Source organism: Diadema setosum, assembly GCF_964275005.1.
Source record: "Diadema setosum chromosome 21 unlocalized genomic scaffold, eeDiaSeto1 Scaffold_21_unloc_1, whole genome shotgun sequence".
NCBI lineage: Eukaryota > Metazoa > Echinodermata > Echinoidea > Diadematoida > Diadematidae > Diadema > Diadema setosum.
In genome coordinates, this window is record NW_027307650.1 from 383,629 (window position 1) to 406,664 (window position 23,036).

Consider the following 23,036-nt stretch of genomic DNA (forward strand, 5'->3'; position numbering starts at 1 on the left):
CCTTGTTCATTGCAATTTGTTCTAAATTTTGAAAATATTCTTGTTCTTCATCCCAATTATCACAAATTCTAAAACTCTGTCCTCAGTATTACTAATTTAAAGTTGTTCAAATGTAAAAATCTGAAAACCATCCGGAGGTCTCCTTTAAGCCTCCACCAAAACTATATGATCCCTTTAAATGTAATTGATGTACACTGTACACTTTAAGATTCTTTAACTCAACATTAATTCAATGGGGTCTACGTGTATATCCACTGTTTGTATATATGCATATACTTTTTGGGGATAAAGTAAACCAGTTGAATAGAAAAGGGTAGCTATTTATTTGACAGCAAAGTATTCGATGATCAAACAACATGCTTCATTGTTAATAAGCCATGATTACATTTCTGGTGATATTTATATTTGTTTAGTGAGACAGATGACTAACAAAATATTATTGTTGCCATTTCATACAATAGCGTAGTGTCTTACGATAGTCGTAATACAGTAACAAAGAAGTTCGAATGATGAAACTCATGACCTGAAATAATATGAAATTATTGTAATGCAATGTCTTTAAATGAGATGTCATTTTCTTTACATTTAGATATATCTATTTAATCACATTTACATTCTATAAAGCAATAAATGTTAGATATTTTACTGCTGATATATGAACTGCCATTCATCAAAAATTGACGAGAAAAGAAAGAGAAGTATATGATATGCAAATAAATTTCACTTGCGGAGAGGGCAATCATTCAAATGAAATATGGTTCTCAATCATTTTTGCAGTGTATGACCACAGAGGGAAAAATACCATTGATATTTTATCTGAGTATGTAACGAGTACAGCTAATATGATTCCGCCAACTAATTCTTGCCAGTGGATGCATTAAACAAGAGGATTACAGTATTATACTGACGGGATATTTACATTGATCGAATACCTCTTCTTCCTGTTAAGGAAGTACAGGGCTTGTTCCCTACCAGGACTCCTTATTGAGACATGAGTCCTATCGATAGCAACTATGACATCTGGATAGCGGCAGTACTCATAGAATCTCTGCTGGGTAGATTCAATCTCTTCTCTCGTAGTTGGAAACCTGATGAATTCTCTCTTCCTCCTTGCGATGGCTTCCAAAACGTCTCTGATGACTCTGCAAACAGACCACTGTGACATTGATGCCTCGTCCCCATGCATCTGCTGGAATGAATCTGAATAAAAATATGAAACCACTTAAATAGATTTTTGCGTGGATAATCCTTTATCAAATGCAATTGTACACATTTGATTAAAATACAAAGAAATATATAATTTGATTTAAGCCTGTAAAAATGACTGATCCTATTCCCATAGAAATAAGTTCCAAATGCAACAATTTCCCATGTAAACTGGAGTATCCCCCCCCCCCCACAACGACAAAAATGGTACAAAATGATACGAAGAAAAATGTTTGGCAGCTCTGTTAAATCACTGGTATGAGGAAAACAATTAAAAGTCTAAATAAAAGGAAAGCTGAGCAATACTAACATTAAGAGAGAGTATGCAGATCTAGTGCTCACCAGGGTACACATAATCTCCTGTACTACCAACCTTTGGGGAACCTCCAGCTCCCTCCCATTATGGATGGTCCCACAGAGATTGGTTATAAATCCCCTCACTACTCAAAACAACAATATGAACAAGAACAAGAACAAGAACAACCGCAACAACAAAAGGACAAACATATAAAATGCAATTTGTAAAATCTAATGAGCAAAAATGTATTAACTTACCAACGGCATAAAAGTAGAGAGTGGTCAACACCTGCACATGAACAGGTAGTGCATCATTCCAATCTGTGTCCCTCCTCAGATCACCACCAAGCATATTGATGAGGTGGAGTGCAGAGTATCTTTCGAAAATCTGTAGCTCACTTGAAAAGCTTCATCCTCATACAGTTCAAATGGATTCCACCTGTCAGCCAATCCTCTTCGAGGCCTTTCAGCTCTCTAGGAATGTACGGAGGAATAATTTGGACAATAATATACATGTAGTTAGAAAATATGTGGTAAAACAAAATGATTCTCCTTGTTGGTCAATAATTATTCAATAATGAGGTTTATGAAACAAATATCTACTATTCTGTTAACATTTCCTTGGTGCTGTTCACCTCAGCTCTACCCAAGAATGATAGCAGGGTCTGTACAAACAACTCCTTGGGAGTGAGCATTTCTTCTACTATCCTCATGATCAGTCAATACTTGGTGTTATTTCATCTTAATTGAAAAAAAAGAAAAAAACAACTTTAAGGTGAACAAGAGTATTGGGGAGAACATTACTGTTATATGCTTAAAACAGTAACGTGCCGCTTAATTGGCCATCTAATTCACTTTCATAGGACGACAAAATAAAAATGAAATACACAAAGACAATAAATTGTCGTCACTAATGTCAGTTTTGTCAGCTGTCAACTGGTGATTATCATGAATTTCTTGAGCCAAATGATCAGTTGTAAAGTACTTGCATAGTCCAGTCAGTAGAATACACAGAATTAAATAGGTGATCTTTAAAATGTCATTATTGTTAATGCCCACTACTCTAATTTGCCATACATTTAACTTGAATATAAGAAGCACCACTGCATGCTGATGTAAAGGTGTACATGTGTAATTTGGAAGAATGATAATTTAGTTAGATTATAAATGTATGTCAACTTTAGCAGTGGCCCAGTTGCCACTGGCAAAACAAAAGTTTTCTCGAGCACCAAAAACTGAGCCCTTTGTAGCCCGGTTGGCCACTCATAACAGTCACAGCAATGTTTCCTGATTAAATCTATTCATGAAAGTCAGAAATTTGTGCTTACATTCTGTATTGCAATTGTATCCAAAATTGAATTTGCCCACCAATCATCTTGGTTAAATGGCCCAGCTGGCCACCTGATTCAGCCATGTATGTCTTACTCATTTTAAGTGAATAATCACTTTGAAGAAGCCATGTTGTCCTATTTCCATGCTTTATCGTACAAAGGAAAACATTGAATGTTATATCAAGGCAAGCACCAAAAAATGAAACAAAATAATACCTTTCAGTCTTTGGAGTATAGCTGGAGATGTCTCAAATGGTTGCGCAGCCATTATTGGTGTTTCCTACATTTGGTACAAAAAGGACAAAGATCTTAACTGCATTGAAGAGATTGATTCAGACTATCAAGTTTTATGACATTTTCAACAACAAAGACCTGCGAACAACAAATGAATAATGAATTTAGAGATTCAGCCATGTTGATACATTTTTCTTTTGCAAGTAAATTATTTGGGAATTTTAAACTTCAAGATGTTTTAATGAAATCATTAGAAGTAAAAGAGAAGTTGTGACATCTTGACAATATTTGAATTAGTACACATAAAAAGAGCTTGTGGGTCTAGCGCCCATACTAGCACAGCATGTAGTATTGCCAGATTTGGGGCATTTTTGTAAATTAAACAAAAGATGCTACCCTGGAGCACCCTGGGGAGCTACACTCACCACATGTACATTTTTAACTCCCCACCCCTTACAGATTTCCCTCCAAGTTTGGTTAAAATCTGCTTGTCAGTTGTTAAGATGGGAATGGTGAGCGATCGCTAGAGCTCACTTGAGCTATTTGGCTCAGGTGAGCTGAAAACACTAATCAGAAAAATGCAGATGGTCAGTGCCAAATTTGGTAAAAATCTTTCCAATTGTTTTCAAGAAGATGGCAATGTAGAAAGGATGTTGTTGCCGCCCAAGGGCCCCTCTTAAGAGTATTCCATTTGTACAATACTCCCTCTCCACATAGATGCTTACCAATTTTGCCATTTACACAGACCTAGTGATGACATTTTTTTTTTTAAACAGTAATAATCTGCTTATTTACTCATCTGATTTCTTCAAATATTTTAAAATTCCATATCTTTTCTTTCTTTCTTTTTCATTCTCTAATAGACACTTTTATCATGGTGGATTCTAGTTTAAGGCTCACGATCACCCATGCATGCAATAATGAATCTGTTTCTGAATTTCATTTATGAGCTACCATAGTGGAATCTTACAATGCAATGATGAACACTAGCTGATCAGACGCTGTTAATACGCTATGCGAACCCACGTCGACTGGGCTGTGTATAGTTAGATGAACACATAACTTTCTCACAGGGTACTGTACTAAGTTCAAGCTTGTAATTATGATTAACAAAATCTCCACAAGTCATGTTTTTAAACTAAAGCAAGTATTCCACATTTTTAATTCCTCTCCAACTTGTGTATTTACGAAAGGATTCTACTTACGGTTTTGTTCTTTACAGCAAAACCAGGTTTCCTGTTGATGGCAGTCAAAGGATGTGTCTACTGCAACAGATAAATCACATAAAAAGGGAATGTCATCCATCTAAATTTTGATAAGTAACTCAATCATTTTCAAAGCAGGATCATGTCAATAATTATATCGAAGAATAAATCGTCGGCTGGCCAATATAATTGGTAAACACACATCACTACATTACATACCTTCACACATCAGTCACTTGTTTTCCGCATACAATTTGACAATTTTCGAGTAGAAGCTGTTATGATTGAACAATTGGTTAACCACTTGTTAATGTAGTGTTGTACATCATTTCCGCATACGATGTGCTTCGCAAATTTCACAATACACAGTGTCTATGTTCCTTCGAAGCTCCGTTGTTGGCAGACAAACAGAGCTTTGATATCGGAGTTACCCTGTAGTGTTAGCAAAGTATATTGTATATCAAATAATAATATTGCTACTTGTCTTGTATGCTAGCTTTTACTACGTAACAAGACATCAGCGAGTTGCGACAGATAAAAACGATGGACTTTTACGGTGGCTTACGAAAACACCAATCAAACATTAAAATGACCCAATACTAAAAATTATAGACTAGTGTATAGTAGTCAGCACAGTGGGACTAGCGCGACAAATGCACCTCGTCAGTCGTAGGACCTAGACTAACTGCGACCAGCAGCCCCATACGCATAGCGTAACGCTATGCGTATGGGGCTGCTGGTCGCAGTTAGACCTAACGACACGTGTTAGACCTAGGCCTACTAATCTATCATATACTAGGCCTACAGATGTTGGTACTCACCAGCAAAAGGTTGCAAATTGCTGTAAAAACAGTATACGGTTCTCTCCTATTGAGGAGACACTGTTCGCGAACGATTGCTCATGTTGCTGTTAGTACGCTGCCTAGTGTTACAGCGACTGCGCGGTGTATAGTAGTTAGTCTACAGTTACAACTCTACCTAGCCTAACCTTGGCCTTGCTTGCGATACACACGGATGCACACACGCACTCACTTTTATGGGTGGCTGTCCCAAAAGGAACTCTTGCCAAACTGAACAAAGGTCTAACATAACCCCGGGTGCTCCTTGGAATTGTACACAGTTATCAAAGGCCTAGACCACGTCTACTAGTCCTATACAGTACTGTCCAACGCTTCGCTGTCCAACGCTGGTCGCAGTTCTAGACTAGGTCCTAAGTTTTTAAATGTTAAGGATACGTACTCTTCCGTGAGAACTCACACTTCACTGGTTACCTAGGCCTGGCTAGGTCTCTCGTTTGAGACTGATCCTAGATCCTCTACGGCTACGCTCTAGATCTATACTAGGCCCTAATTACTATTTTGGAATGGTGTATAGGAAGATCAAACTTTTTCTTCAATTCTAGCCAGTTTTGTGTGCCTGCCTGACCATGAGCAGGTAAAGAATAGAGAGAACTGGCAGAGCTCAAGGAGTCAAGCAAGGTCACAAGGAGAAGGATGTGTGGTATGGTAGCTCGCCGCTATCTATGTGCGAGAGGGAGACACAAAAATATACGTGTAGGACTACACAAAACCTGCTGACGATAACGCATCTCTATATCAAATCCCGTGTTCTGCTAGGTAGCATTGCATGCATTTTATACCATCAATCTAAAATTTTCTTCACAAATAAAAACAATGGATGATAGCGTAAAACACTTCTCATCACTATAAATGGATAAATTACTCACGATTTTCTGAAAGTTGGAGCGAACGCCAGTAACTCTCTAACCATCAATAACTCTTTATTCTCTTGCCGAGTGATTCAAGAATTGCCGCGCCGACCACCTCGTCTGCAAAAGTATGTCCCGAAATGCTGCTCTGTGATTGGTTAAAACCACGGTTTCAGTTGAGTCCACTGTTTCAGACCACCCCAAACAGTTGACTCAAAATAGTGACGTAGAAGACTGCGGAGAAACCATGGTTTCTGCCGAAACCACCTTTGTGAATCGCAAGTTGAAACCACGGTTTCAAATCTGCGGTTTGAAACCGTGGTTTCGAGCGAAACCACCTTTGTGAATTCGGGCCATTGTGTCTCTCAAATCAGCTGCGTAGTCCGTCGTTACATTGTCTGATTCGGGATGTGGTGGCATACTCAAGTCAATTGGCAGGCTTACTTCCCGACCTAGCATGAGCATATTCGGTGTTTCTCCAGTTGACTCTTGTGGGGCATTCCTGTATGCAGCCGTGCAAAAAGGGAGTTTGTCATCCCAGTCTCGCTGTTTTGCCAGAGGATCGATCATCGTTGCTAGTGAATTCAACAGTGTGCGGTTAAACCTTTCTACCAATCCGTCCGACTTCGGATTGTACGCTGTTGTCCTGGTTTTCTCCATTCCCATCAAGCGGCACACCTCCTGAAACACTTCAGATTCAAAATTCCTGCCCTGATCGGAATGAATCTGATGGGGCACTCCAAATCGGCATAGGAACTCGGTGACCAGTTTTTCAGCGACAGTCTCTGCTTTTTCATTGGGTATGGCGTATGCCTCCATCCACTTGGTGAAATAGTCACCTATCACCATGATATACTTGTTTCCTCGGTATGATTCAGGCAAGGGACCTACAATGTCAATCGCAATTCTCTCCATCGGTGATCCACTGATTTGTTGTTGTAGGGGTGCCTTCGTTGCTCTTCCTGGGGGTTTCCGTCGGGCGCATTCATCACACTGTCGTATTGCTGAGCGAAAGTCTGCAGCCATCCCCACCCAGTAATATTTCAGTTTGGTCCGTCCCATGCACTTTGCGAGACCAAAATGCCCTAAAGTGTTGCTTGCGTGCATCTCCTTTACGACCGTCGAGACGGCGGCTCGAGGGAGTATGAGCAGTCGTTTCATCACTGTGCCATCGTCAGATTCCCAGCGTCGATATAGGAGTCCATCATGAACTTCTAACATATCCCAATGTTGAAGCATTTGTTTGGCTGCCGGCGTCCATGAAGATGTCTGCTCCTTCTTTGGTCTGCTTCCCTCCCTCTTGGCATCCAGGAGGGGTCGTACATCAGCATCATTCTCTTGCATCTGTTTCATTTTCTCGGTTGCTGTCACATCCTCCAGTAGAAGAGTTCTTGTTGCTTCTTCGCTGAGTTGATCATCTGACCTCCCACACTGCTTGCAAGGTCGGCGAGACAACCCGTCAGCGTTTCCATGACTTCTCCCAGGACGATGCAAGATGCGGTAATCGTACTCTGATATGACTTCCAGCCATCTCGCCAACTGTCCCCTTGGTTCCTTGAACGAAGTTAGCCAGCGCAGAGATCCGTGGTCAGTCCTGACTGTGACAGGCCTTCCGTACAGGTACTGTCGAAAATGCCTCAGGTATACCACTATTGCAAGAAGCTCTTTTCTCGTCACACAGTAGTTCTTCTCCGCCTTTCCCAAACTCTTGCTGGCATACGCAACAACTCTCTCCTGCCCATCTTGGACCTGCGACAGCACGGCTCCAATCGCATTGTTACTGGCATCGGTGTCCAGAATGAAGTCTCCTTCCGGTTGTGGATAGGCTAGGATCGGTGGGCTTGTGAGGTGATATTTCAATTCTTGAAATGCGATTTTGCATTCCTCAGTCCAGACAAATGGTCTGTTCTTCTCTGTTAATTGGTGTAGCGGTTTCGCTATTTCTGCGAAACCCTTCACAAAGCGCTTGTAGTATGATGCCAGGCCTAAGAAGCTGCGAACATCCGACACGCTGGTAGGTGTTGGCCAACTTCTGACAGCATCAATTTTCTCCGGGTCAGTGCTGACCCCTTTGTCCGACACGATGTGGCCCAAGAAGTTGACGCTTGTCTTGAACAAGTGACACTTGGAGGGTTTAAGCTTTAAGCTGGCTTCCCTCAGTCTTTGGAACACCAACCGAAGTCTCTCCACTTCTTCCGCCACTGTCCTGCCATACACTATGACGTCGTCAAGGTAGATAAGCAGCACTTTCCACTTCAATCCTGCTACCACTCTGTCCATCAACCTCTCAAACGTGGCAGGCGCATTGGTCAGCCCAAAGGGCATGACGTTCCAGGTGTACAGACCGCCATTCGCATAAAACGCCGTCTTCTGCTTTGCTTCATCGTCGAGCTGAACTTGCCAGTATCCGCTGGCTAGGTCGAGGGTCGAGAACCATTTCGCCCCCGCCAAGGCATCGAGTGTGTCATCTATTCTCGGCAAAGGATAAGCATCTTTGATAGTCTGTACATTCAGTTGACGATAGTCCACACAGAACCTTTGGCTGCCATCCTTCTTGGTTACCAAAACGACATTTGATGCCCATGGACTTGTAGTAGGCTCGATTAGCCTTTTCTCCAGAAGTTCTTTTACTTGCGTGTCGATCTCTTCCCGCTGACACGCTGGATATCGCCTCGGAGCCTGTTTGAACGGTCTATTCTCTCCCGTATCAATGCTATGCTCTACCAAGTCTGTGCGACCTATGTCCATCGGGCCTGTGGAGAAGACGTCACTGAACTCACACAGCAATTGCTCAATTGCTTGATGGTGCTGGGCTGGCACCCCGTCCACGCTCCTTTTCAGCAAGTCTTGCAGATGATCAGGGACTTCATTTCCCTTGGCCGTCTCTTCACTTCCCTTGTGTATTGTCTCTTCTTCTAGAGGAGACAGAGTTGCCACTGCTGTTCCCCTATTAACCACTTTTGTTTGTAGCGTTGGATTGAACACTCGCACTGGGAAGACGTCCGCATCCGCCGTGACAATTGCTCTGCCCACAATGAGACCTTTGCTAGATATCTCCACTGTCTCGTGGAGTGGTTCTACCAGTCCTGTCCTGAAGACTGTTTCCGGTTGTTTAACCGCTCCGGGAAGAATAACTTCGTGACCCGCAGGCACTCTCGTCGTCTCCGAAGCCACCACTCTGTAACAAAATGCTCGCCCATGCTGGTCTCTGCATGGGATATTCCCACGAGGAGTTCGTAACTCTAGTTTACGGCAGTCAAGTACGGCGTTCGTCTTGATGAAGAAGTCAAGACCTAGAATTCCGTCATTCTGTAGGTCTGCCACAGTTGCCTCTGTAACGAACTGAGTGTTTCCTACCTCTATATCCATTGTTGCTTTTCCAGCAATCTTCAGTGGGGAGCCATCCGCCTGTTGAACAACCTCTGTAGAAGTACGAAGAGAGGGCTTCTTCGCCTCCATGATCATACTGAACGCTCTCTCTGAGATGAGAGTGTTAGATGAACCCGTGTCGAGAAGAAACGCAATGGACTGACCATTAGCCTTCCCTTCTACAAATAATCCATGTCGTCTTGCATCTTGTGACGTTCTTGCACTTTCTCCTTCTGTTTTGTCTTCGGACTGTTTCACCTCATTCTTCTCCTCATTCGTCTTGTCGACCTCATCTCTCTGTTCAGCTAGCATGCGAGTGGTTTCTCCAGGAGATTGTTCCATCGCGGCCCGCGAAGAATCTGATGCCTCTTTGAGTTGCGGGCAATCTCTCTTCAGATGTCCACTTTCCTTGCAGTTGTAACATCGTCGAGTTTCACTTGTAGTTGAAGAGAGCGGCTTTGGCTGTGGACAATTCTTCGCAACGTGGCCTTCTCTTCCACACGTGTGACACTTGATGTTTGGCCTACTTAGCTTATTCATACGTTCTTGCGCTTGGCTGGTAATTTGCTGGATGCGCTGTTCTGTTTTGGCGATCAAATTTTCGAGCAGTTTCTCAACTTTGTCGTGAGTCGGTGCTGCAACATTTCCTTGCGTCTCCTCCAGTGCTGCGCGACTATAACCAGACGCTTTCTGGTCCCTTCGCCCGCCTTCCATCTTGAGGAACGCCTCCACATTCAGTGCTGCCTCCACCGCCGCGTCGAGAGTACGAGGCTGCGCTCGAAATAGACCCTCTCTGATTCTTGGATCCAGAATGGCATCCATAAAATGCCCCCTCGCAAGTCTATCATGGCCGTCCTGATCAAAGTCAGGGTACGCAAGTGCTGTTAAGTCGCGGATGTGTTGCCCTAGCTCTTGCAGAGTTTCCTTTGGGCCCCGGCGTCGATGCCGCAACTCGGCCAAGAACACGTCCGCCTTACCGCCTGGACCGTACCGCTTATTCATTCGGTCAACCAATTCATGGTAAGTTAAGCGGCGTCCCGTCTGTTGTGACAACAACTTCACGGCTGGACCTCGTAGACTTGCTGCCAAATATTCCGTGGCTTCCTCCTCCGACCACTTGTTAATTCTGCAACATGCTTCAAAATGGCAGAGATAGTCTGATACTGGAGTTCTTCCATCAAACCTATCGGGAGTCATCTTAGGTTTCGACAAACTTCTTGTGTCAAACGTCGAGCCAGGATATGCCAATGTTTCTCTGTTGAATGCCGGCTGTGAAAACGGAGCTTGTCGTCCAGGTAAGCCTCCCGCTTCTTCTGGCAATCGCTGTCCTCTGGGCTGGTCATAACCAACTTGACTGTCAAACTGCCCCATAGGTGAAGAGTGCAATGGTGACATCTCCGGTGCCCGTATTTGTGAATTTCTTGATTCTGCTTTTGGCTGCATCGACGTTCGCAGATCTGCCATCATCTGGTCGATTTCAGCCAAACTATTCTCCAACCGCTGCATTACATCCCGCAGCGTTGGACGTCGAATTTCAGAATTCATTTTGACTTTCTCCGAGTCAAAACTTTCTCACTAAATCCTCTTCCAGAGTATCCCACTCCTGACACCAATTTGTAGCGAACAACGGGGCCTTGGCACTTATGCAGACCGAGCCGACCGTCCGTTTGATCGAAATATACGATCACTCTATGAAGAGGATAAAACCTTAAGTTTCCCACCACTTGTACGTCACCAGTCTACACCTTGCACTTCACACTATCTGATTCAAAGGCACATTCTCACTTCTCACATCTAATTCACCCAACACACTGACAAGTGAATTTTCACTCTCACTCCCGACGTCGTTTCTAGAGTACGTCATCCTCCAACGTTCGCCCTGGAAGTACGTCGTTTGTACTTTTCATTTCCAAAGTACTGTACTTCATTCTCCGACGTCAGTTCTGGAAGTACGTCGGACGTACTTGTTTCTTCCAAAGTACTGAACTTCGTTCTCCGACGTCTGTTCTGAAAGTACGTGGGACGTACTTGTTCCTTCCAAAGTACTGAACTTCGTTCTCCGACGTCTGTTCTGGAAGTACGTGGGACGTACTTGTTCCTTCCAAAGTTCTGAACTTCGTTCTCCGACGTCTGTTCTGGAAGTACGTGGGACGTACTTGTTCCTTCCAAAGTTCTGAACTTCGTTCTCCGACGTCCGTCCAGATACTCAGTTATCCCACGGTGCCGCAAAGCCCGCTCGAGAATGCTCGCAAAGGCTGCTGGATGAGTTGTCATCTGCTGCAGAACCACCGGATGCCATCCTAGTCTCACCAGCATTCATTCCAACCAGTACTTATGTTATACTGAACACGAATGCATCACAATTTCAGAGGCGATGTACCGGAACACCAACTTGTTTATTTACAGGTATAGTGTGTACATACTCACGTTCACAACTCGTATCGAGTACAAGACAGAAAGACAATGCTATCCCGAGGATCAGTCTCTCTTCTTCACTGCCGAGCACTGAGAATATGAACAGAGTAGCGTGCAAATGTGATACAAGCACATCCCTTCCTAAATGAAAAATGAGGTAGCTAATAGTACCTGTGCTGAATTATTATAGGCATGGTTATTAATTTCTCCTAAAATTTCCTTTATTCTTACTTTATTTTACACAGAGTTAAGCTATCCCTTTAAACTCTTCACAGTTTGATTGAAATCATTTTAATCAAACATCAACACCATATTCAGTCCCATAACTGATCATGTTTACTAATTAATCGACGTTAATTGTCTAAAATGTGTCATATGGCCAACCTGTATACACACGTATACACACACAATGCTAAATGTATGTCAAACCTCTGTAACACAACTTTGAACTTACTGTAGGAATTATCGCTGCACTTATCATCCATACTTTTTATCACTATCTGAATCTCCACAAAAACCACTAATTGACAAATAATCATCAATACAGAAGACTGACTTAAAGGAACAATTCAAACACTCTTTTAGAATGTATAGCTTGTTACATGTATAAATCAGCACAAAGTAACCACGACTACATTGTGTTACTGAATATGTATGAACAAATATCGCTCTAACAGCAGTTTCGCACAAATTCCAAAGGAAATGCACTACACTCTACACAAAATAAATATCATTTTGTTACACAACTCCCCCCTCTAATAAGCTTGGTCCCCAAGCTTAACAAATCAAGCTTAATTTATCTTTTGCATAATACAAGTTCAACAACTCTTCTCGAGACTTCTGATCGATTAAACCAAACTACAAAGAACACTTGAAACATATTTGAAACAAATCAAAGTAACTTAAAGTGAACTGGCAAGAGAAAACAAGACAAAGAAAATACACAGTGAGGAACGAATGTCTTTCACAGAGTCCGTTTTAGTGTCCATTCAACCTATCACTTATAGTCCATGTTCACTACACTCTAATTCACTCCATCGCCACTCGTTTCATCTCCTCTGTGACAATCTCGATGTACTCCCCAATGTTGCTGATGTATCGTTCCGTGTGTCGGATGACAACGACGTTGTTGGGAATTACGAATCCCTTCGTGCTGTCTTCAAGCACCGTGGACGCAGACGTCGACATCCCCCTCACCCGATTGACTGCTTCCCTGACTCTGTGCCTGCCGTCCAGCACAGTCTGGGTTCCTGCGTCGCAGACTTCCGGAGAGGGACTCTTTCTTCCTGACGAGGTGGACTCGGCTGGTGAAGCCTCCCGGTAGATACTCCTTGCTGGCGATGCAGCCCTCTCTGCAGATGCCTCAGGGGACGGAGACCTTCCACCTGTACAGGCCGTTTTCGCTGGCGAAGCCGCTCGAGAGGGCGTCTTCCCTCCCGATGACACCGACAACGGAGATGCTTCTCGTGGCGGTCTCGATTCCTCACGAACTGGGCTCGAAGGTGGCACTTCTACGGGAACGCTGTCTGGGGGGTTGCTGCTGTCTTCTTGCCGAAGTGACGCTGGAGGTGAGGGACTACGTCGGAGAGGAAGGCGTGTCCGCCTCGGGGGTGACCGACTCCGTCGCGAATGATGCTGTCCACCCCTAGACGAAGAGCTTCGTCGGGTAGACCCCTTCCGCTCGGGTGACCATCTTCCCGTGGGTGTCCGCTGTCTCGGAGTCGTGATGGGCGTTCGACTGTACCTCCTCTCCGCAGGACCAGATGGAGTGGCATGCGTGGCTTCATGCCGCCTCATGTCCCCTTTCCGTACACACCGGTAGTCACACCGGCGGCATCTCAATTTTTCCACATGTCTCTCCCTGTGGTGACGGGTCAGTTGATTTAGCTTTTCAAACAGGACTCCACACTCTCCGCAGGAGAACTGGCCGGTAGCCCTTCTTTCGCGGTCTCCCATCACTCTGTGGCGAAATCAATGTAGTCATTTTTGTCAATACTTTATTACATAGGATTTTCTGCACACCTTTATATTACTTATTTTGTCTAATTCTCTCACACACGCAGTTCATGAGTTCATATCAGAAAACCAGACGATTCTATTTACAATTTGTGGGTTTGTAACTAATGATAGCTTGGTGGCTTTCTCTTTCGGAGTGGGTACCGTCGACCAACGTGTGTGTCAGAAGCCTGGCTTGATTGGAGATCTCTCTCTGTTGTTTCAGGAACATTCTCTTCCTCCTGATCGGAGTCACTGCCGGGGGACGATTCTTCCTCCGCTTGTCCTTCACTTCGCACTGCAGGCTCAGGGACCTCCTCGGTTTCTTTGCTCGTTTCGTTGCTGGGGTTCTTGGGTCCTTCCTCCGGTCTAGGAGTCTCCGCTTCTCCAGCTTCCTCCATGTCCGGTCTTTGAAACGTCCAGGTAGGCCTATCCAGGCCGTCGTACTTCTTCATTCTGTCCGCGTGTACAACGATCGGTCGAGACCTTGGAGTAAGCTGCAGCCTAAAGTTCACGTCTGACATCTTTGTGACGATGAGATATGGGCCCAGCCACTTGGGTTGGAGTTTTGGTGACACTCCTTTTTGTCGGGTGTGTTTGCGAAGCCAGACAAACCTTCCCTCTTGAAAATCCACAAGTGTAGATTTCTGATCGTATTGTTTCTTCTGTCGACGCCCAGATTCCTTCAGGTGGCGCCTTGCTCTTTCGTGTACAGCTCTCATAGGCCCGAATTCACAAAGGTGGTTTCAAATGAAACTACGGTTTCTAGAAACCATGGTTTTTAGAAACCGTGGTTTCGAGTCTGCGATTCACAAACAGTGGACTCAAAAAACCACGGTTTCATTTGAGTCCACGGTTTGGAACCATGGTTTCAACAGTGGACTCAAATGAAACCGTGGTTTCAACAGTGGACTCAAATGAAACCGTGGTTTCAACAGTGGACTTGACCTCAGAAAAGGGATTTCCCCTATTTAATATTACACTGAGCACGCTCAGTATAGTACACACCTAGCATTGTGTTGTTGTTGTGTTTTTTTTTTTTTACATGAAAAACATTAAAACATGAAAAACATATCTCCTTCCCCTGTATGCTGTTGCTGGAGTCTTATGTATGTTCAATGCAATGCAAATACATGTACACACACACACACACACACACACACTGACAGAGAGAGAGAGAGAGAAAGACACACACACACACACGCACACACACACACACACATTGGATGGAAACTACTGACCCTGACCTGGATGACCGCACTCACGTTGCAGGAAGGATTCAACGTTCATTTGATGAAAATTGGTTTTCAAATGGCCGAGATATCAAAAAAGCGATAATAATAAAAGGTGATTGACCACGCCTTTTATTAGGATCTCTTTGTTTCACCTTGTTTTTGGATATCTCAATCATTTCAAAACCGATTTTCATCAAATAAACTTTTCATTCCCCTTAGAATTGTATGCTCTTTGACATATCATAGAGTGGTTTCTGAATATCTTTCAAACATTAAAAGCTAAATCCTCACCTCAACCAGAACTGTACAGTCAGGTTAATATACAAATTATGTATCCACAATTAAAAATACATCAGACATGGTCTCACAAAGTATGCACATAGTATGTACTGTAAAACAGTTCAGTCATAAATGACGATTTTTAATCACCGGCCATCCAATGGCCTGACAATGTACTTTACAAATTTGCAAGTACATGTATGACTCGCGTGACAGTAACAGTGTATACCTTTGTATTCATTCATATCCATTTGCTTAAATGATAGAAACAATGCTACTACAGTGTATTAGGATCATTTCACTGGTACTTATGAACGTACATGAAGATATCAAATTGCAGAAAATATTGTGCAGCTGATGGATTGTGATGACTCTTACAAAAAAAATACAAAACAAGGTTTAACAATGTCGACCACATGTAAACTCTGTCGAAAAATAACAAAGTTGTCAAACACAAAAGTACTGCATGTACATGACTTTTATTTATCGCTATACATGTGAGATGTTAAGAGAGTAAAGACTCCCCGAGCCTACTTGAGATGTTGGATTTTAAGTAACTTGTCTCAGTTCCAGCAGGATAGTTTTGTTCAACCTTCCTGTGAACATCATTATCATATTCAGCCCATCCTCCTCTTGGCCCCCAAACAATACATAACACAATGTATCAAGTATCCCTGTTTCCCTAACAACATGAGTGGGCCACTAAAATCCTTCAGTTTTGGACACGTGGTATTTTGATAGACACTCAGACTGACTACAAGTGCCCAACCACCTGTTTTCGTATACCGGGTAGCCCTGAATAAGGCCAACAACAGTTTGTCCAGAGTAGCCACAATTAAGATAGTAAGATTACCACTTATCAAGCCTGGTATAATGTTTCCCTTGTCCAATGGTCAGTCCAGATGAGAAGGTGGTAACTGTTGGAATACAGTTCCTCAGCATTATCAAATGACCATAGCTTCCCTTTTTACATAACCTCCTGTCAAAAATATTTTCTGCTCACATATATGTCAGGACATTCTTAATTAATTTACCTCATCTAAAGTCTTGTATATTGTCCAGACCTAAATAATTCTATTGTTCATTCCCAATGTTTAACTGTATGGTTTTTACCTTCTGAGCAGTCACAAGTATATGGTATGATCACATAATTTTTGATTAGTGACAAATCCTTATTACCAACAACATAATAATGTACTTTGTCAGAATGGCATTACAATGTACAGTACGTTAGCCATGTTCGGTAGTTTTATCCTCTACTACACTAGTAATGTGTTAAATATTTAGAAATTAGAAATGCAAGACAGTGAGATGGACAATACATGAACATGCAAATATAGTATCTGCCACCTTTCCTGAACTACATGTAGTACAGAATAAATCCTGATAAAAAGGCATTATTATAAAGAGAGAGATGACTGTCAGTGTCCCCGGATTTAATCAACTGTAGCCATCGGAGATTTTTCTTATGCCTATGAAATGTGGAGCGACTCTGTGGCTTATTCAAGCTTAGGAGACACTTTCTGGGATATTTGGATAGACATTCTAGCATTCTCTATCTGAGGTGGCTTTTGATGAATTGTGTGATTTTAACAATCTCCAAAGTCATAAGCCACTTACACGTATGCAGGATTATTGTCACTTTTTGACACGTCTTGGCACCTGGCAAGGATTGTCAATGAGAGTAAACTTCAGTTCGATCTAACCAATCACCTTCAGCCTTTACATGACATTGCAATGTTCATGTCTATTCATAGTTTACTATTTTTGACAATTTCACTAAGAATGTGTTAAAGGGATGGTACAGTATTGATGGAGATGAAAATTAGGCTTTAACTTTTTTTTTTTGCGAGATACCAAGAAAACACTTACGAAATAGTACAGAGCATACCATTTTAAGAGGAATTCAAAGTTTATTTGACAAAAATCGGGTATGGAATAGCTGAAACATCAAAAAAAAAAGTAAAACAAAACGATCATGATAAAATGTAGGTCCCACACTTTATTAGGATCACTCTGTTTTGGATATCTTGGCCATTTCAAAACCAATTTTCATCAAAGAAACATTGAATCCCTCTTGGAATTGCATGCTCTTTCATATTTCATAAGAGGTGTCTCATTATCTCACCAAAAAAAAAAAAAATAAAATAAAAATAAAAATGATAAAAAACCTGAAGTTAAAGGGACATATTCCAGACAATTTTCATAATTTCACATCATGTAGTACATAAATCGACTACTCAGTACTCCATGTATAGATTTGTGGAATTTGTTGTGGTTCTTGAGCAGAGAAACAATACTTTGAGAAACCTTAAACAAATTACACTGAACAAGGATGATGACATAGGAGGTTGACACATGGGGTGTTCCAGAAATGTAGCAGTGTAATTCCATTACAATACCGCTTGATTGCGAGTTCACCTGTGAATAATCTATGAATGCCTTTTTCTTTTGTTCTGCTTCCTTGAGCCCTAACTCATGCATTCTTATGGTGACTCTGCCATGTCATCATCCTTGTTCATTGCAATTTGTTCTAAATTTTGAAAATATTCTTGTTCTTCATCCCAATTATCACAAATTCTAAAACTCTGTCCTCAGTATTACTAATTTAAAGTTGTTCAAATGTAAAAATCTGAAAACCATCCGGAGGTCTCCTTTAAGCCTCCACCAAAACTATATGATCCCTTTAAATGTAATTGATGTACACTGTACACTTTAAGATTCTTTAACTCAACATTAATTCAATGGGGTCTACGTGTATATCCACTGTTTGTATATATGCATATACTTTTTGGGGATAAAGTAAACCAGTTGAATAGAAAAGGGTAACTATTTATTTGACAGCAAAGTATTCGATGATCAAACAACATGCTTCATTGTTAATAAGCCATGATTACATTTCTGGTGATATTTATATTTGTTTAGTGAGACAGATGACTAACAAAATATTATTGTTGCCATTTCATACAATAGCGTAGTGTCTTACGATAGTCGTAATACAGTAACAAAGAAGTTCGAATGATGAAACTCATGACCTGAAATAATATGAAATTATTGTAATGCAATGTCTTTAAATGAGATGTCATTTTCTTTACATTTAGATATATCTATTTAATCACATTTACATTCTATAAAGCAATAAATGTTAGATATTTTACTGCTGATATATGAACTGCCATTCATCAAAAATTGACGAGAAAAGAAAGAGAAGTATATGATATGCAAATAAATTTCACTTGCGGAGAGGGCAATCATTCAAATGAAATATGGTTCTCAATCATTTTTGCAGTGTATGACCACAGAGGGAAAAATACCATTGATATTTTATCTGAGTATGTAACGAGTACAGCTAATATGATTCCGCCAACTAATTCTTGCCAGGGGATGCATTAAACAAGAGGATTACAGTATTATACTGACGGGATATTTACATTGATCGAATACCTCTTCTTCCTGTTAAGGAAGTACAGGGCTTGTTCCCTACCAGGACTCCTTATTGAGACATGAGTCCTATCGATAGCAACTATGACATCTGGATAGCGGCAGTACTCATAGAATCTCTGCTGGGTAGATTCAATCTCTTCTCTCGTAGTTGGAAACCTGATGAATTCTCTCTTCCTCCTTGCGATGGCTTCCAAAACGTCTCTGATGACTCTGCAAACAGACCACTGTGACATTGATGCCTCGTCCCCATGCATCTGCTGGAATGAATCTGAATAAAAATATGAAACCACTTAAATAGATTTTTGCGTGGATAATCCTTTATCAAATGCAATTGTACACATTTGATTAAAATACAAAGAAATATATAATTTGATTTAAGCCTGTAAAAATGACTGATCCTATTCCCATAGAAATAAGTTCCAAATGCAACAATTTCCCATGTAAACTGGAGTATCCCCCCCCCCACAACGACAAAAATGGTACAAAATGATACGAAGAAAAATGTTTGGCAGCTCTGTTAAATCACTGGTATGAGGAAAACAATTAAAAGTCTAAATAAAAGGAAAGCTGAGCAATACTAACATTAAGAGAGAGTATGCAGATCTAGTGCTCACCAGGGTACACATAATCTCCTGTACTACCAACCTTTGGGGAACCTCCAGCTCCCTCCCATTATGGATGGTCCCACAGAGATTGGTTATAAATCCCCTCACTACTCAAAACAACAATATGAACAAGAACAAGAACAAGAACAACCGCAACAACAAAAGGACAAACATAAAATGCAATTTGTAAAATCTAATGAGCAAAAATGTATTAACTTACCAACGGCATAAAAGTAGAGAGTGGTCAACACCTGCACATGAACAGGTAGTGCATCATTCCAATCTGTGTCCCTCCTCAGATCACCACCAAGCATATTGATGAGGTGGAGTGCAGAGTATCTTTCGAAAATCTGTAGCTCACTTGAAAAGCTTCATCCTCATACAGTTCAAATGGATTCCACCTGTCAGCCAATCCTCTTCGAGGCCTTTCAGCTCTCTAGGAATGTACGGAGGAATAATTTGGACAATAATATACATGAAGTTAGAAAATATGTGGTAAAACAAAATGATTCTCCTTGTTGGTCAATAATTATTCAATAATGAGGTTTATGAAACAAATATCTACTATTCTGTTAACATTTCCTTGGTGCTGTTCACCTCAGCTCTACCCAAGAATGATAGCAGGGTCTGTACAAACAACTCCTTGGGAGTGAGCATTTCTTCTACTATCCTCATGATCAGTCAATACTTGGTGTTATTTCATCTTAATTGAAAAAAAAGAAAAAAACAACTTTAAGGTGAACAAGAGTATTGGGGAGAACATTACTGTTATATGCTTAAAACAGTAACGTGCCGCTTAATTGGCCATCTAATTCACTTTCATAGGACGACAAAATAAAAATGAAATACACAAAGACAATAAATTGTCGTCACTAATGTCAGTTTTGTCAGCTGTCAACTGGTGATTATCATGAATTTCTTGAGCCAAATGATCAGTTGTAAAGTACTTGCATAGTCCAGTCAGTAGAATACACAGAATTAAATAGGTGATCTTTAAAATGTCATTATTGTTAATGCCCACTACTCTAATTTGCCATACATTTAACTTGAATATAAGAAGCACCACTGCATGCTGATGTAAAGGTGTACATGTGTAATTTGGAAGAATGATAATTTAGTTAGATTATAAATGTATGTCAACTTTAGCAGTGGCCCAGTTGCCACTGGCAAAACAAAAGTTTTCTCGAGCACCAAAAACTGAGCCCTTTGTAGCCCGGTTGGCCACTCATAACAGTCACAGCAATGTTTCCTGATTAAATCTATTCATGAAAGTCAGAAATTTGTGCTTACATTCTGTATTGCAATTGTATCCAAAATTGAATTTGCCCACCAATCATCTTGGTTAAATGGCCCAGCTGGCCACCTGATTCAGCCATGTATGTCTTACTCATTTTAAGTGAATAATCACTTTGAAGAAGCCATGTTGTCCTATTTCCATGCTTTATCGTACAAAGGAAAACATTGAATGTTATATCAAGGCAAGCACCAAAAAATGAAACAAAATAATACCTTTCAGTCTTTGGAGTATAGCTGGAGATGTCTCAAATGGTTGCGCAGCCATTATTGGTGTTTCCTACATTTGGTACAAAAAGGACAAAGATCTTAACTGCATTGAAGAGATTGATTCAGACTATCAAGTTTTATGACATTTTCAACAACAAAGACCTGCGAACAACAAATGAATAATGAATTTAGAGATTCAGCCATGTTGATACATTTTTCTTTTGCAAGTAAATTATTTGGGAATTTTAAACTTCAAGATGTTTTAATGAAATCATTAGAAGTAAAAGAGAAGTTGTGACATCTTGACAATATTTGAATTAGTACACATAAAAAGAGCTTGTGGGTCTAGCGCCCATACTAGCACAGCATGTAGTATTGCCAGATTTGGGGCATTTTTGTAAATTAAACAAAAGATGCTACCCTGGAGCACCCTGGGGAGCTACACTCACCACATGTACATTTTTAACTCCCCACCCCTTACAGATTTCCCTCCAAGTTTGGTTAAAATCTGCTTGTCAGTTGTTAAGATGGGAATGGTGAGCGATCGCTAGAGCTCACTTGAGCTATTTGGCTCAGGTGAGCTGAAAACACTAATCAGAAAAATGCAGATGGTCAGTGCCAAATTTGGTAAAAATCTTTCCAATTGTTTTCAAGAAGATGGCAATGTAGAAAGGATGTTGTTGCCGCCCAAGGGCCCCTCTTAAGAGTATTCCATTTGTACAATACTCCCTCTCCACATAGATGCTTACCAATTTTGCCATTTACACAGACCTAGTGATGACATTTTTTTTTTTAAACAGTAATAATCTGCTTATTTACTCATCTGATTTCTTCAAATATTTTAAAATTCCATATCTTTTCTTTCTTTCTTTTTCATTCTCTAATAGACACTTTTATCATGGTGGATTCTAGTTTAAGGCTCACGATCACCCATGCATGCAATAATGAATCTGTTTCTGAATTTCATTTATGAGCTACCATAGTGGAATCTTACAATGCAATGATGAACACTAGCTGATCAGACGCTGTTAATACGCTATGCGAACCCACGTCGACTGGGCTGTGTATAGTTAGATGAACACATAACTTTCTCACAGGGTACTGTACTAAGTTCAAGCTTGTAATTATGATTAACAAAATCTCCACAAGTCATGTTTTTAAACTAAAGCAAGTATTCCACATTTTTAATTCCTCCCCAACTTGTGTATTTACGAAAGGATTCTACTTACGGTTTTGTTCTTTACAGCAAAACCAGGTTTCCTGTTGATGGCAGTCAAAGGATGTGTCTACTGCAACAGATAAATCACATAAAAAGGGAATGTCATCCATCTAAATTTTGATAAGTAACTCAATCATTTTCAAAGCAGGATCATGTCAATAATTATATCGAAGAATAAATCGTCGGCTGGCCAATATAATTGGTAAACACACATCACTACATTACATACCTTCACACATCAGTCACTTGTTTTCCGCATACAATTTGACAATTTTCGAGTAGAAGCTGTTATGATTGAACAATTGGTTAACCACTTGTTAATGTAGTGTTGTACATCATTTCCGCATACGATGTGCTTCGCAAATTTCACAATACACAGTGTCTATGTTCCTTCGAAGCTCCGTTGTTGGCAGACAAACAGAGCTTTGATATCGGAGTTACCCTGTAGTGTTAGCAAAGTATATTGTATATCAAATAATAATATTGCTACTTGTCTTGTATGCTAGCTTTTACTACGTAACAAGACATCAGCGAGTTGCGACAGATAAAAACGATGGACTTTTACGGTGGCTTACGAAAACACCAATCAAACATTAAAATGACCCAATACTAAAAATTATAGACTAGTGTATAGTAGTCAGCACAGTGGGACTAGCGCGACAAATGCACCTCGTCAGTCGTAGGACCTAGACTAACTGCGACCAGCAGCCCCATACGCATAGCGTAACGCTATGCGTATGGGGCTGCTGGTCGCAGTTAGACCTAACGACACGTGTTAGACCTAGGCCTACTAATCTATCATATACTAGGCCTACAGATGTTGGTACTCACCAGCAAAAGGTTGCAAATTGCTGTAAAAACAGTATACGGTTCTCTCCTATTGAGGAGACACTGTTCGCGAACGATTGCTCATGTTGCTGTTAGTACGCTGCCTAGTGTTACAGCGACTGCGCGGTGTATAGTAGTTAGTCTACAGTTACAACTCTACCTA

At 41.1% G+C, this 23,036-nt stretch overlaps 2 protein-coding genes and 2 long non-coding RNA genes across 6 annotated transcripts; all 4 read right to left on the reverse strand.

Annotated features, from left to right (window-relative positions):
• Window positions 1–898: 898 nt before the first annotated feature.
• Window positions 899–1,855, reverse strand: LOC140245699 (putative nuclease HARBI1). The gene is made up of 2 exons (XM_072325238.1): window positions 1,762–1,855; window positions 899–1,200 (listed from the first exon to the last, which is right to left on the reverse strand). Exons 1-2 carry the CDS (start codon window positions 1,853–1,855, stop codon window positions 899–901), a joined length of 396 nt encoding a protein of 131 aa, XP_072181339.1.
• On the reverse strand, window positions 1,854–4,768 carry LOC140245694 (uncharacterized). 2 transcript variants are annotated; one of them, XR_011902362.1, is made up of 4 exons: window positions 4,493–4,768; window positions 4,274–4,333; window positions 3,051–3,114; window positions 1,854–1,977 (listed from the first exon to the last, which is right to left on the reverse strand). It is a non-coding gene; the product is annotated as an uncharacterized lncRNA (long non-coding RNA). The 2 variants fall into 2 exon arrangements; XR_011902361.1 differs by having other exon boundaries at window positions 4,274–4,768.
• Window positions 4,769–18,684: 13,916 nt separating this feature from the next.
• On the reverse strand, window positions 18,685–19,637 carry LOC140245700 (putative nuclease HARBI1). Its single transcript, XM_072325239.1, has 2 exons — window positions 19,544–19,637; window positions 18,685–18,986 (listed from the first exon to the last, which is right to left on the reverse strand). Exons 1-2 carry the CDS (start codon window positions 19,635–19,637, stop codon window positions 18,685–18,687), a joined length of 396 nt encoding a protein of 131 aa, XP_072181340.1.
• On the reverse strand, window positions 19,636–22,550 carry LOC140245693 (uncharacterized). Of its 2 annotated transcripts, XR_011902360.1 has the most exons (4): window positions 22,275–22,550; window positions 22,056–22,115; window positions 20,833–20,896; window positions 19,636–19,759 (listed from the first exon to the last, which is right to left on the reverse strand). It is a non-coding gene; the product is annotated as an uncharacterized lncRNA (long non-coding RNA). The 2 variants fall into 2 exon arrangements; XR_011902359.1 differs by having other exon boundaries at window positions 22,056–22,550.
• Window positions 22,551–23,036: the final 486 nt, after the last annotated feature.